Genomic DNA, 14,657 nt, shown 5'->3' with positions numbered 1-14,657 from the left:
TATGCACATGCATGGCATAGCTACTTAAGCCCATATGCACATATGCAGGCAGGGTTCCTATAAAAGTGGGTTCAACTTATTTCTCCCCTCTTCCTACACGGTCATTCCATAGGCCTATGCACATCTTTCTTATTCCCTTCCCTTATAAACTCTTATATTGGGTTTTGTCATACCTCGTGGCTTTTCTCACATAGTAAACAGTGCAGCTTAATATTGCACCTAGTAATAAATAACACTAAGATTCTGAGGTGGATGTTACTCATGCTTTGTTGTATCAGGGCATGGAGGTTCATGTCTCTAATCTCAGCATTCCCAGAGTATAAACCTTGGGGGCCAACCTGGTCTACATCAATAATTCTATGCCTGAAAAAACTACCTAGTGAGATCATATCACAACTTAATAATAATAATAACAACATAATTATAATAGTATTAGTAATAATAATAATAAAGTCTGTTATTTAAATTAATGTTAAAGACAAACTTTCAATATCATTTATAAGACTAATAATGTGGTTACTGTGATTAAAAAGAAATTCATGAACCAGGCCTGATGTCATAGTCTATGGCTTTGATCACAGTAGTCTAAAGGCAGAGGCTGACTCAACTCTGGGAGTCTGAGTTAACTTGGTCCATAGAGCACCTTCTAAGAGAGTGACAAGTTGTCAAAAAGGAAAAAGAATTAAAGAAACAAAGAAAGCCTGGAGGTGGTGGCACATGCCTTTAGTCCCAGCACTTGGGAGGCAGAGCCAGACGAATCTCTGTGAGTTCAAGGCCAGCCTGGGCTACCAAGTGAGTTCCAGGAAAGGCGCAAAGCTACACAGAGAAACCCTGTCTCGAAAAACAAAACAAACAAACAAACAAAAAAAAAAAAAACAAGAAAAAAAATGAAGAAAAATGCATGAACCAAATTACCACTTGAATTCCAGCTAAAATATTTCAGATGCCAAAGCTTTAGAGAATGAACTGGTCTTTCAGAGCTTTTCATCATCTTTAAGAAAGTAATTGTGATAGAATGGAGAAATGGTTCAGCAGTAAAAGGTGTTAGATACTTTTCCAGAAGACTGGCATCCAATTCACTGTATGCTCAAGGCAGTTGACAACAGTCGGTAACTCCAGTTATCCAGGGGATCCAACAGCCTCTTCTGGCTTCTAAGGGCACCATATGCTCATGGTGCACAGACCCACCTGTGTAACAGGGCCCAGGCGTTAGCAGGCTCCCATACCTAAGTACAACTGTCTCCATGATGGAAGTACCATTCAGGGAATAAAACGCAGCACTTGTGTAAAAAAACAGCAACCCCTGCCAAAAATAAAACAAAGGCTTAGTTCACCAAAGTCCATAGTTCCCAGAATACCTCTAAGTGTTCAAACCTTGCTTGAAATACAGTAACATTTTGGCTTCTGTGGTGCCACTTCTGCCTAACTGTTCTTGTTAACTGAAGTTTGTGAACCCAGAATATGGTTTTTGTGCTTAAAAGCTCACCCTGAGAAAGGCTGGTTGCTGCACTGGAATTCCGAACACCTCATGTAGTTCTGCCAGCTGGCTAATAGATTTTCTATTGTCTTAAATCCAGTTCAAGCACTATCTCATTCTCTCTCTCTCTCTCTCTCTCTCTCTCTCTCTCTCTCTCTCTCTCTCTCTCTCTCTCTGCCTGTGTGTTTGCATTTGTGTGTGTTTCTATGTCTTTCTATGTGTTTCTGTCAGTTTTGTTTTCTTTTAAGGACCAGTGGCTTTTTCTGGTATGAGGACACTCCTGCCGATTAAGATTTGTGCCTCTTCCTGTTGGGAACCTGAATCCTTTTGGCTGTGCCAAGTCCCCCAGAGAACCACCTACCCGAAATAAGAGTTCTACCTACCCCATTCCTGGAATGAGAGGTTATATGAACAGAGCCTGTAAATTGAGCCCCAGGTAGTTCTCAGTTTCCACATGGGAAGCTGCTCTCAATCTCCAGGAGCAAGTTCATGGGAGCTCTGGGCTGGCAAGGTAAAGCATTTGCTTTGCTAATGAGGGGTCTTGCAGGAATTGCCTACCTTCATTTCAAATAACACATTTGAGGGAAGCAGTACCTGCCACTCTGACCCTAAACCCACGTAGAGAATAGTCACTGGGGCTACTAGTTAGCCACCTGCGAAAGGATCCTAACTGAGGAACCAAAAATTCAGAGGTCAAAACCAGTTGATTGCCAGGCTGTGGTGGCACATGCCTTTAATCCCAGCACATGGGAAGCAGAGTCAGGCAGATCTCTGTGAGTTCAAGGCCAGCCTGGTCTACAGAGCGAGATCCAGAATGGGCACCAAAACTACACAGAGAAACCCTGTCTCAAAAAAAACAAACAGCAGCAGCAACAACAACAACAACAAAAAAAAAACCAGTTGATTGATTTATCCTGTATTGAGGGGTGAGCAGCATTGGATCCAGACTTTCAGGAGACCTAGGCTGGGAATTGCTTAGTAGATTGAATCACTGAAGTTATTTTCCTGTTCTCTAGGCTTAGTGAGTCCCTCCAAACATGATGAACTGGAGAAAGATAATAGATGTGGGGAGCATTTTACAAATCCCATTTCAAAGGGGAACGCTCTCAAAACCCATACTTCAGGAACTGTTGAATATATTCTTCTGGAAACCAGAATACTCTCACACTTTTAAGGCCCTGCAGAATAGCATGGAAGTTCAAAGTTTGAAGAGGACAGAACTCACAAGTTAAAAATGTAAAATACAAGGTATAGAGAAGCTGCATCTAAACAGTCAACATGACTAAATTGAGAAGTATTTAGGATCTGCATATAGCACAATAAACAAAATACACTTGTGATGGTTACTTTTGGTCTCCAACTTAATTAGACACAGAATAACAAAAATCCGAACATGGAGGGCAAACCTGTGAGAAAGTTTTTTTCTTAAATTGAAGTAGGTAAATCCACTTCGAATATGAATTTACAGATAGAAAGACAGGAACATTTAACCCTGATTTCAAGGCCTGAAGACACACACCTTTAATCCAGTCTTGAGTCTGGCAGACACACCCTAGATTGGGCCACACCCTTCTTGGGAGCATATAAAAGGACATGGAGGAAGGAAGCTCTTTCTCTTTGCCTGCTTGCCCTCACCTTGCAGCAAGTCCATTTCTTCCCTGATGTTAGAATTTTTCTTTGGAATCCCAGCATATACTGAAGACCAGCCAACACTTCCAACCTCCTGCACTGAGTAAGTACCTGATTCTTGGACTTTTTCTTCACGGCTAGCCAATGTGGGATTAATGGGACTGCAGCCTTAAGTCATTCTAATAAATCCACTTCCTTCATACCCAGAGAGATTCCGTGTACATGTGCTGTTACTTTGGAGAACTGAAGTACATTTTTGATATGAGTGTATAAAATGATCCAATTTTTCAAAAGTTGTATTTAATGGTCAAAACTAGTTACCTATTGAAAAAAATGGAGTGATCTAACAGTCTCTAGTAGCCTAGACTGTCTTCTCTGAATCTACTATTGAAATCTGGATAGAAAATTTCAGAGACTCAAGTTTCCACACTCATAGAGGAAGGAACAGAGGAGAAACAGAAACTAAAAATCTACATCTGTGTGTATTCTTCTGTCCCACAGGGTAGAGATAACACAATTGCTAGTTCCTCATTTTGGATTCAGTTGAACCTTCAAACTACCTCCAGGAGAAATGTCAGAGGACAGGATAGCCCAGAGCTAGGATTACACACAGATCACCATCCAGAATTTCTCCTACAGGTGGACCATCAGCAGCTTTTGTTTTATTCTGGAGGAAATTCGGGAACACATTAGAAGCCCAACTTTCTTAATAAGTGCCTATGACAAATGGTGTTTGAGAGTAAACCCAAAGGGAGTGGATGAAGGAAGTGTAAATTACCTGTCAGTTTACCTAGTGTTGCTCAGCTGTCTAAAGAGTCATATTTGGGCAAAGTCTTAAACACTGAAGGAAAGGAAATCCAAGGTGGGGGAGCCAGAAGGGCTTTAGGTTCTTGCCATGCTGGCACTGGGGATTCAAAAAGTTCATCCTTTTAAATTTCCTCTTATCCCATGCTTCTTTGGTTCTCGCAGATGATGGGTTCATCCTTCTCTGCAAGGTGAGCGAGGTCCAGGACTCCTTCAGCCTCTCTGACCAGAACACAATGGGAGGGATGCAGGTTCCAAGCTGCACATTGGCAGATGAGCTAGGAGAGCTGGGGGAAAATTCCCGATTCACAGACTGCTGCCTGGTGGTATCTGGCCAGGAATTTCAGGCTCACAAGGCCATCTTAGCAGCTCACTCTCCAGTTTTCAGAGCCATGTTTCAACATGACATGAAGGAGAGCAAAAGTAGCCGCGTCGAGATCCATGACCTGGAGCCGCAAGTCATTAAGACAATGATGGACTTCATTTACACCGGAAAGGCACCAGACCTGGAAAGCATGGCAGATGTTCTGCTGGCAGCTGCTGACAAGTATGGCCTGGAGCGTTTGAAGGTCATGTGTGAGGATGCCCTCTGCAGGGACCTCTCTGTGGAGAATGCTGCCCACACTCTCTTCCTGGCTGACCTCCACAGCTCATGGCAGCTGAAAACCCTGGCACTGGATTTCATTACAGCTCATGTTTCTGAGGTCTCTGAGACCTTAGGCTGGAAGATAATGGAGGGCTCATACCCCCACTTGGTGGCTGAAGCTTATGGCTCCCTGTCTTCTGCACAGGATACTTTCCTGGAGCCCCCACTCAAACGCATGAAGCGATCCTAGAACCTGGTCAGCTATGACCTCTACTTGTCTCCAAGAAGCAGTCAGTATAGACTACCAATGACACCTGGGTAGACTATGGGATTTTTGGAGTATTTTCAGTGAAAGTAGGGAAAGACAGATGGTGGTTCAGGATTTAATACACCTGTTAATGTGTTGAATGGCCGATTAGAGAGAGGTAGAGACTGGACACTGGTATACTTTGTGGTTTGTTAATTTGTCTCATGAGTTGGAAACTGCTATTCAATTTAGTTGCTGGCCCCATGGACATCCCAAGAGGGCTTCTTTGGAGAAACCTGTCTGGATTGGACTGAGAAGAACATATGACCAAGGGCTCAGCAAAGGACCAAACAAAAATGAATGTTTGCTTACAAGAGAAGTAGAAGAGAATGAAGACTTTTTCTCAAAACTCTGTGTGTGGGACTGGAGAGATGAGTCAGTAGCAATAGCAATTATTGCTCTTGCAGAGGACCCTTTTTTCAGTCCTCCTCTTGTCTCCATGGGCACATCCATCTCTGTAGACAGTACCTACCCAAATAAAATATCAAATGAATAAAAATTTTAAAATCAGTTAGTGGATTCTGGTGGTGTTTCTGTTTGAAGAATCCTATTTTAGTCTATCCAGCTCTGCTCAGCTGTGGAAGTTTGTGCTGAGTCCTTACTCCTACACACACACAAAATTCAGTGAAATGATCCCTAATGAAATTCTGTTATACTCATAGTTTGATGCCTAGCCCAATTGACATCAGTTAGGCTTTCTCCAGCATCTGATGAGAGCAGATACTGAGGTCCACAGCCAAACATTAGATAGAGCTCAGGGAACCTCAAGTAAGAGAAGGCAGGATTGGAGGGTGAATCAAAGATATCATGTCAAAGGAGCACAGAGATTCAACTAAACAGGGTCCATGGAGGTTCACAGAGACTGAAGAGGCAATCACAGAGCCTGCTGGGTCTGTTCTAAGTCCTTGTGTACACACTGTGCTTGTTTAGCTCAGGGGTTTTGTGGGAGTCCTAGCAGCAGAAGTATGGGGAGTCTCTGAACTGTTTGTCTGATCTTGCAACCTTTTGTTCCTTCTGAGTTGGCTCCTCCAGCCCTGATAAGAGGGTTTGTGCCTACTATTATTACATTTTGTTATCTTGTGTTCATTTGATATGCCCAGGAGACCTGTGCTTTTCTGAAGGGAAACAGAGGAGTAGTGCATATATGTGGAGTGGAAGGAGGGGAGACTATGTTCAGATGGGATTGTATGAGAGAAGACAAAATAAAAACACAAAAAAGAAAGAAATATTAGAAAGACATTTTGGAAGAAGTATTTGGACAGATCTGCAAAGGAGCAAAGAATGTGAAGATCTGTTTGTCCCCTGTAAATGTCCACAAAATTTGTCTTCACTTTTAACCTGATTACAGTTGCTACTAAATGCCAGATCTGCCCAGAGGTATCACCATTTTCTCAGCCTGGCCACCCAACTACTTCATGACAGAATGACTACATTGGGCCACTTCCTCTGTGGAATGGACAACATGGGATAGGATTTACCAGGAAGTATTTTTCTCCATAGCCCTGACTTGGATGTAGGCACCAGGTGTTAGAAAAGGAAATAGAAAAGAATCCAATCAATCACTATCACCCCTAGTGACATCTTGGGAAAAAAATTGTTATCTGTTTCCACGATTTTAAGTTTTTCTGGCCTAGAAGTTTTGATTCCAGTGTGAGTGGTCAGGTGGGGGCAGTGCTCCTGTTTGGAGCCAGAACAAACAGTTCATTGACCTGGAAGCTCAGACTTCTCCCAAGCCACTTTGAGCTCCTGATGTCCTTAATCCAACAGGCCAAGAAGGAAATAAGTGGGACCTATTCTTTCTGATTTTGTTTATCTTAGTGGTTAGATGCATCTGTAAGAGTGTTTCCAAGTAGAATTATCTGAGATGCAAGGGAAAGATCAGCACTGTAGTGTGCTGAGTCATCCAGGTACTGTGGATCTGAATGGAATAAAAGGCAGCAAAGAAGAGACTCACCTTCAGGGGTTCCTGGCTCTGTTTCCAACTCATCATGTATGAGCTCTTCACCTGTCATCCATATCGTAAAAACTAAGACCACTGACAAGTTAAGGAAAACAAGGAAAAGTGACTAGTGAACTTTGCCAAGACAGGTTAAGATTGTCTTTAAAAATTCCTGCTTCTGAAAATGGTCTGTCAGATATTCTAGGTCTGTAGACAAATTGCATGCCACAACAATGCCAAGGAACTTTAGGTGACTGTCCAGGCTGCCAACTGTCTCTGTCTATTCTCACAAGAATTTCAGAAAATGCTTGCTTGCATTTTTTTTGTTTTCTCTGGTATTATAATGTTTCTTCTCTGATCTTTGATAGAGTTGAAGACTAGACAGTTAAGGTTAAAATCTTCTCATATCATAGCTATAACATATTAGTACTCAAGTTAGAATCTTCAAGACAGGACAGCTATAGGAGTAATCTCTGTAATTTGGCATTTACCCATGTTCTGGACATTTAGCATGTCTTTCTTGCTTGATATTATTCTTGTTGGTTGTAATTCCAGTTTTGTTTATATTATTACTCTTTGTTTTTCCTGAACAATACTTGATAATCATACTTATTGTATATAGTTTACATTAAGATTTGAACCTTTTTATTTAGACTTTAAAGGTTAAATTATATCAGGATTGAATTATACAGTTACAGAGCGACTGCCTGTTTTCTTTTTTGCTTTTTGTTTTTCAAGACAGGGTTTCTCTGTGTAGCTTTGCGCCTTTCCTGGAACTCACTTGGTAGTCCAGGCTGGCCTTGAACTCACAGAGATCTGCCTGGCTCTGCCTCCCGAGTGCTGGGATTAAAGGCGTGTGCCACCACCGCCCGGATGGACAGCCTGTTTTCAAACAACCAAAATTAGCAACCTTACAGGTACTGCCAAATGCTCATGTGAAAGCTAAGTGGACTCCAAGGGAAATGTTAGATTTAAGGAGATTCAAAGAAGCTATAGTATCATACGGCATGCATTTTCAACTTACAAAGCAGATGTTAAATTTGTGGTCAACTTGTAATAAACATAGCCCTCAGGACTAGAAAGAATTAATTATAGCTGTCCTAGAGGCCAGTCCACAGTTACAATGGAGAACCTTGTTTAAAGAGGAGGCTAAAACAATAGAACAATGATGCAGGGCTACAGGTGTCGAAATTACCCAGGATCAGCTTCTCAGAGAGGGCAATTATGCTGATATACAAAGACAATCTTTATATGATAACCAAACCCTAATTCTATGCCACATGGCAGCCATGAATGCATGGGGCAGAAATGAGGAAGCAAAAAAAAAAAAAACCTGAGTCATTTACCAAAGACATATAAGGCCCCAAAGAATCCTTTCCAGATTTCTTACAAAGGTTGTCTTCAGCAGTAAATAGAATGATGCCAGTTCAGAAGCTAGACAGATAATAATTGAATGTTTGGCTTTTGAGAACATGAATGCAGCATGCAAAAGATAATTAGGCTATTAAAGTCAAGATCAGTATGCTTGGAGGTTTGGAACAGGGACACAATTAATATTGAGTCCCATGAACATGATGATATGTGGATAGGAGGGTGATGTCAAAAGCTTTGAGGAAAAGTAATAATGTCAGAAGTTTTAAATGTGGTAAACAAGGTCATTTGAAAAGAGAGTGTAAACAAGGCATTCCTAGAAACAATGTTTTCAAGGAACAATGGCAAGAGACTGCCCATACCTTCTGAATTATGCAGAAGGTGTAGTAAGGGTAAACACGGGACAAAGGAATGAAGATGAGCAAGGGTCAGAGGAGGTAATCCTTTGCCTCTGCTATTGGGAAACTCCCTGGGAGGCCTCATGCAGGCCCCATGGCAAATTCAGCTCAGACCTTTCCTGCCATTGTAGAAGAAACCACTTCTCAGAGCAATTAAATAACCAAATGCAATAGAAAACACCACAGCAGTAAACCCCAAAGAGGTGAAGTACACACATACTACCACCAAAAGATAACAGGAATGAACAATCACTGGTCATTAATATCCCTTAATATCAATGGAATAATTCACCTCTAAAAAGACACAGGCTAACAGAATGGATACAAAAGTAGGACCCTTCTTTCTGCTGCATACAAGAAACACATCTCAAATTCAAAGATAGACACTAACTAAGAATAAAAGGCTGGGAAAAGATTTTCCAATCAAACGGTCTTAAGAAGCAAGCGGGTGTAGCCATCCCTAATATCCAGCAAAATAGATTCAAACTAAAATCAATCAAAAGAGATCAAGAAGGGCATTGCATACTCATCACAGGAAAGATCCACCAAGATGAAGTTTCATTTCTGAACACTTATGCCCCAAACACAAGGGCACCCACATATGTAAAAGAAACATTACTAAAGCTTAAACCACATATAAAACCCCAAACATTAATAGTGGGAGACTTCAACACCCAACTTTCACCACTGGGCAGATCTACAAAATTGAAACTAAAGAGAGAAATAAAGGACTTAACTGATGTTATGACACAAATGGACTTAATAGATATCTACAGAACATTCTATCCTAACAAAAAAGAATATACCTTCTTCTCAACACCCCATGGAACCTTCTCTAAAATTGACCACATACTTGGCCACAAAGCAAATCTCAACAGATACAAAACATTTGGAATAACCTCCTGCTTTCTATAAGACCACCATGGTTTAAAGTTAGATTTCAACAACAAAAAAAAAACTACAGAAAGCCTAAAATCTCATGGAAACTGAAAAATGCTCAACTAAATCACCAAGGGGTTAAGGAAGAAATAAAGAAAGAAATAAGAGAGTTCCTAGAGATCAATGAAAATGAATATACCACATGCCCAAACTTATGGGACACTATGAAAGCAGTGCTAAGAGGAAAATTCAGGGCACTAAATGCCCACATAAAGAAATTGGAGAAATCTCACACTAGTGACTTAACAGCACACCTGAAAGCTCTAGAACAAGAAGAAGCAAACTAACCCAGGAGGAATAGAAGCCAGGAAATAATCAAATTGAGAGCTGAAATCAATATAATAGAAACAAAGAAAACAATACCAAAAAAAATGAAACAAAAGTTGGTTCTTTGAGAAAATCAACAAGATACACAAGCACTTATCCAAACTAACCAAAAGGTAGAGAGAGAGCATCCAAATTAACAAAATGAGAAATGAAAAGGAGGACGTAACAAATAACACTGAGGAAATCCAGAAAATCATCAGGTAATACTTAAAAATCCTCTACTCCACAAAACTGGAAAATCTAAAAAATGGATAATTTTCTGGATAGGTCCCACATACCTAAATTAAATCAAGATGAGATAAACTATCTAAATAGTCCAATAACCCCGAAGGAAATAGTATCATTCATTAAAAGTCTTGCAACCAAAAAAAGCTCAGGACCAGATGATTTCAGTGCAGAATTCTACCAGATCTTCAAAGAAGAGTTAATGCCAATAATCTTTAAAGTGTTCCACACAATAGAAACAGAAGGAACATTACCAAACTCCTTCTATGAGGCTACAATTACCCTGATTCCTAAGCCAAACAAAGATGCAACAAAGAAAGAGAATTACAGAACAGTCTCCCTCATGAACATTGATGCAAAAATATTCAATAAAATACTGGCAAACAGACTCCAAGAACACATCAAAACAATTATCCATCATGATCAAGTAGACTTCATCCCAGGGATACAAGGGTGTTTCAACATATGAAACTCCATCAATGTAACACACCATACAAACAAACTGAAAGAAAAAAAACCACATGATCATCTCACTAGATGCTAGAAAGGCATTTGCCAAAATCCAACACCCCTTCATGATAAAGGTCTTGGAGAGAACAAGAATACAGGGAACATACCTAAACATAAAAAAGGCAATTTACAGCAAGCCAGCAGCCAATATCAAATTAAATGTAGAGAAACTCAAAGCAACTCCACTAAAATCAGGAACAAGACAAGGTTGTCAATTCTCTCCATACTTATGCAATGTAGTACTTGAAGTTCTAGCCAGAGCAATAAGACAATATAAGGAGATCAAGGGGATACAAATTGGAAAGGAAGAAGTCAAGCTTTTGCTATTTGCAGATGACATGATAGTATACATGAGTGACCCCAAAAATTTGACCAGGGAACTCACAGCTTATAAACATTTTCAGCAACGTAGCAGGATAAAAGATTAACTCAAAAAAATCAGTAGCATTCAGATACACAATTGACAACCAGGCTGAGAAGGAAATCAGAGATACAACACCCTTTACAATAGCCACAAATGATATAAAATACCTTGGGGTAACTCTAAGTAAGCAAGTGAAGGACCTATATGGCAAGAACTTCAATTCTCTGAAAAAAGAAATTGAAGAAGATGTCAGAAAATGGAAAGAGCTCCCATGCTATGGATAGGCAGGATTAACATAGTAAAAATGGCAATCTTACCAAAAGCAATCTACAGATTCAATGCAATCCCCATCAAAGAACAATACTCATCTTCATATGGAAAAACAAAAACACCCAGGATAGCCAAAAGAATCCTGTACAATAAAACAACCTCGGGAGGCATCACGATCCCTGACCTCAAGCTCTTGTTTAGAGCTACAATAATAAAAACAGCTTGGTACTAGCATAAAAACAGACATGTGAAACAATGGAATCGAATTGAAGACTCTGAGAATAATCTGCACATCTATGAACATATAAATTTTGAAAAAGTAGCCAAAACTGTACAATGGAAAAAAGAAGGCATATTTAACAAATAGTGCTGGCATAACTGGATTTCAACATGTAAACGGCTGCAAATAGATCCATATCTGTCACAGTGCTCAAAACTCAAGTCCAGGTGGATCAAGGACCTCAACATAAATCCAGCTACTCTGAGCCTGCTAGAAGAGAAAGTAGGAAGTAGTCTTGAACACATTGGCACAGGAGATCACTTCTTAAATATAACACCAGTAGCAGAGACACTAAGAGAAACAATCAATCAATGGAACCTTTTGAAACTGAGAAGCTTTTGTAGAGCAAAGGACACGGTCAACATGACAAGGCCACAGCCTACATAATGGGAAAAGATGTTCACTAACCCAACATCTGACAGAGGGCTGATATCCAGAATATATAAGGAACTTAAGAAATTAGACATCAGCTGGGCGGTGGTGGCACACGCCTTTAATCCCAGCACTCGAGAGGCAGAGCCAGGAGGATCTCTGTGAGTTCGAGGCCAGCCTGGACTACCAAGTGAGTTCCAGGAAAGGCGCAAAGCTACACAGAGAAACCCTGTCTCGAAAAAAAAAAAAAATGAAAAAAAAAAAAAAAAAAGAAATTAGACATCAAAATACCCAACCGTCCAAATAAGAAATGGACTGTAGAGCTACACAGAGAATTCTCAACAGAGGAAGCTCAAATGGCTGAAAGACATTTAAGGAATTGCTCAACATCCCTAATCATCAGGGAAATGCAAATCAAAATGACTCTGAGACACCACTTTACACCTGTCAGAATGGCTAAGATCAAAAGCACTGAAAAAGCTTATGCTAGAGAGGATGTGGAACAAGGGGAACTCTCCTCCATTGTTGGTGGGAATGCAATCTTGCACAGCCAATTTGGAAATCAATATGGAGCTTTCTTAGAAAATTAAGAATCAATCTTTCCCAAGATCCAGCTATTCCACTCTTGGGCATATTCCTAGGAATGCTCAATCATACCACAACGGCACATGCTCAGCTATGTTCATAGCAGCATTATTTGTAAAAGCCAGAACCTGGAAACACCTAGATGCCCTTCAACTGAAGAATGGATAAATAAAATGTGGTACATATACTCAACGGAGTACTACTCAGCAGAGAAAAACAATGAAATCATGAGGTTTGCAGGCAAATGGATGGATCTAGAAAAAATCATCCCGAGTGAGATAACCCAGACTCAGAAAGACAAACATGGTATGTACTCACTCATAGGTGCATACTAGATATAAACAAAGGATGACTAGACTGCTACTCACAACTCCAGGGAGGCTACCTAGAAAAGAGGACCCTGAGAAAGACACAAGGATTGCCCAATGACAGAGAAATGGATGAGATCTACATGACCAAACTTGACATGAGGAGGGTTAATGAATGGCAAGTGTCAAGGAAAAGAGAGTTTAGGAGAGCATGAGATCCCTGCTAAGTCAAGAACAGTGAGGGAGAACAAGGAAAAAGAGACCATAATAAAGGAAGACCCCATGGGAATAGGAAGAAGCAAAGTGCTAGAGAGGGCCCCAGAAATACACAAAGATATCTCTTCAATAGACTACTGGCAATGGTCGAGAGACAGCCTGAACTGACCTACTCTGGTGATCAGATGGCCAAACATCCTAACTGTCATGGTAGAACTCTCATCTATGACTGATGGAAGTGAATGCAGAGATCCATGGCCAGGACCCAGGTGGAGCTTCAGGAGTCCAATAGGCGAGAAAGAGGAGGGATTGTATGAGTGAGAATTGTTGAGACCATGATTAGAAAAAGCACAGGGATAGCCAAACTAGTGGAAACACATGAACTATGAATCAATAGCTGAGGAGCCCCTCAATGGTTCAGCCCCTCTGGATAAGTGAGACATTCGGATTAGCTTGAACTGTTTGGGAGGCCCCTAGGCAGTGTGACCAGGACCTGTCCTTAGTGCATGGCCAGGCTCTTTGGAACCTGGGGCCTATATAGGGACACTTTGCTCAGCCTGCGTGAAGGGAGGAGGGAACTGGAACTGTCTGGACTGGATCTACCAGGCTGAGCTGAATTCCCAGGGGTGTCCTTGCACTGGAGGAGATGGGAATGGGGGTTGGGCTGGAGGGAGGCGGGGAGGGTGCAGTAGGAGGGAGGACAACGGGAATCCATGGCTAATATGTAAAATCAAATTAAATTACAAAATAAAAAAATTTAAAAAACCATGAGACAAAGATAGAGAGAGGGGGAGGGAGAGAGAGAGAGAGAGAGAGAGAGAGAGAGAGAGAGAGAGAGAGAGAGAGAGAGAGAGAGAGAGAGAGAGAGAGAATAGATCAGTGGAGGGTCTTCCCACAGGGAATGTTAAATAGCCCAACCCTGTGCCAATATTTTGTATGAGAGCTATTGGAAGTTTGGAAAGTTGATTTAGGAACAATTTCCTAATTCAATAATTTATCATTATATGGATGATATTTCACTAGCTGATTCAAATGCAGGCAGAAAGAATCTTGGAAGAAGCAAAGAAAATTTTGCCTTGTTGGAGATTACAAATAGCTCCTGAACCTGGCAACAAGCCAAGGAAATTGTAAGGAAATGTACTACTTGTTCTTTTTACAGTCAGACTACCAGCAGAATGTAACCCAAAGGGTACTCAGAGGAAGGAAATCTGGCAGATGAATGTGTTTCACTATGCATAATTTTGAATATTGAAATATGAACACCATAACATTGATACTTATTCAAGATTTCAGTGGGCAACTGCTCTGAGTTCTGAAAAAGCTGATTTGGTAATCATGAATTTGCTAGAATTATGGCCATCATGAGCATACCTGCACAAATTAAAACTGCCAATTTCCAACATATATCTCTGGTAAAACAAGTCATTTTTTGCGTATTACACTATAAAGCATATTACAGGTATACCACATAAACCTATAGGCTAAGGAATCATGAAAGATCAAATCAAACTCAAAAGGATATGCTAAATAAACAAAAAGGGGTAACAACCTCACCCAAAAATAGACTGTGTAATGGTCTATTAACTTTGAACTTTCACGGTGCAAAGGAGAAAGGAACAACAGCTGCGGAGAGACATTGGATAATAGAAAAAAACTAGAAAATTAAATGAGCCTATGTATTTTAAGAATGTGCAGACATCAGAATGGAAACCAGGATATGTGTCACATTGGGGATTTGCTTTTGTTTCTA

At 40.6% G+C, this 14,657-nt stretch overlaps 1 protein-coding gene across 1 annotated transcript; it reads left to right on the top strand.

The window, feature by feature from the left end:
• The first annotated feature begins 2,870 nt into the window (after nt 1-2,870).
• LOC128106623 (speckle-type POZ protein-like) lies at nt 2,871-4,746 on the top strand. The gene is made up of 2 exons (XM_052732194.1): nt 2,871-2,877; nt 4,076-4,746. Exons 1-2 carry the CDS (start codon nt 2,871-2,873, stop codon nt 4,744-4,746), a joined length of 678 nt encoding a protein of 225 aa, XP_052588154.1.
• Nucleotides 4,747-14,657: the final 9,911 nt, after the last annotated feature.

This window comes from Peromyscus californicus, unplaced genomic scaffold, assembly GCF_007827085.1.
Source record: "Peromyscus californicus insignis strain IS unplaced genomic scaffold, ASM782708v3 Scaffold_9__1_contigs__length_137607984, whole genome shotgun sequence".
Taxonomy (NCBI): domain Eukaryota; kingdom Metazoa; phylum Chordata; class Mammalia; order Rodentia; family Cricetidae; genus Peromyscus; species Peromyscus californicus.
This window is presented reverse-complemented; position numbering and strand designations above follow the sequence as displayed.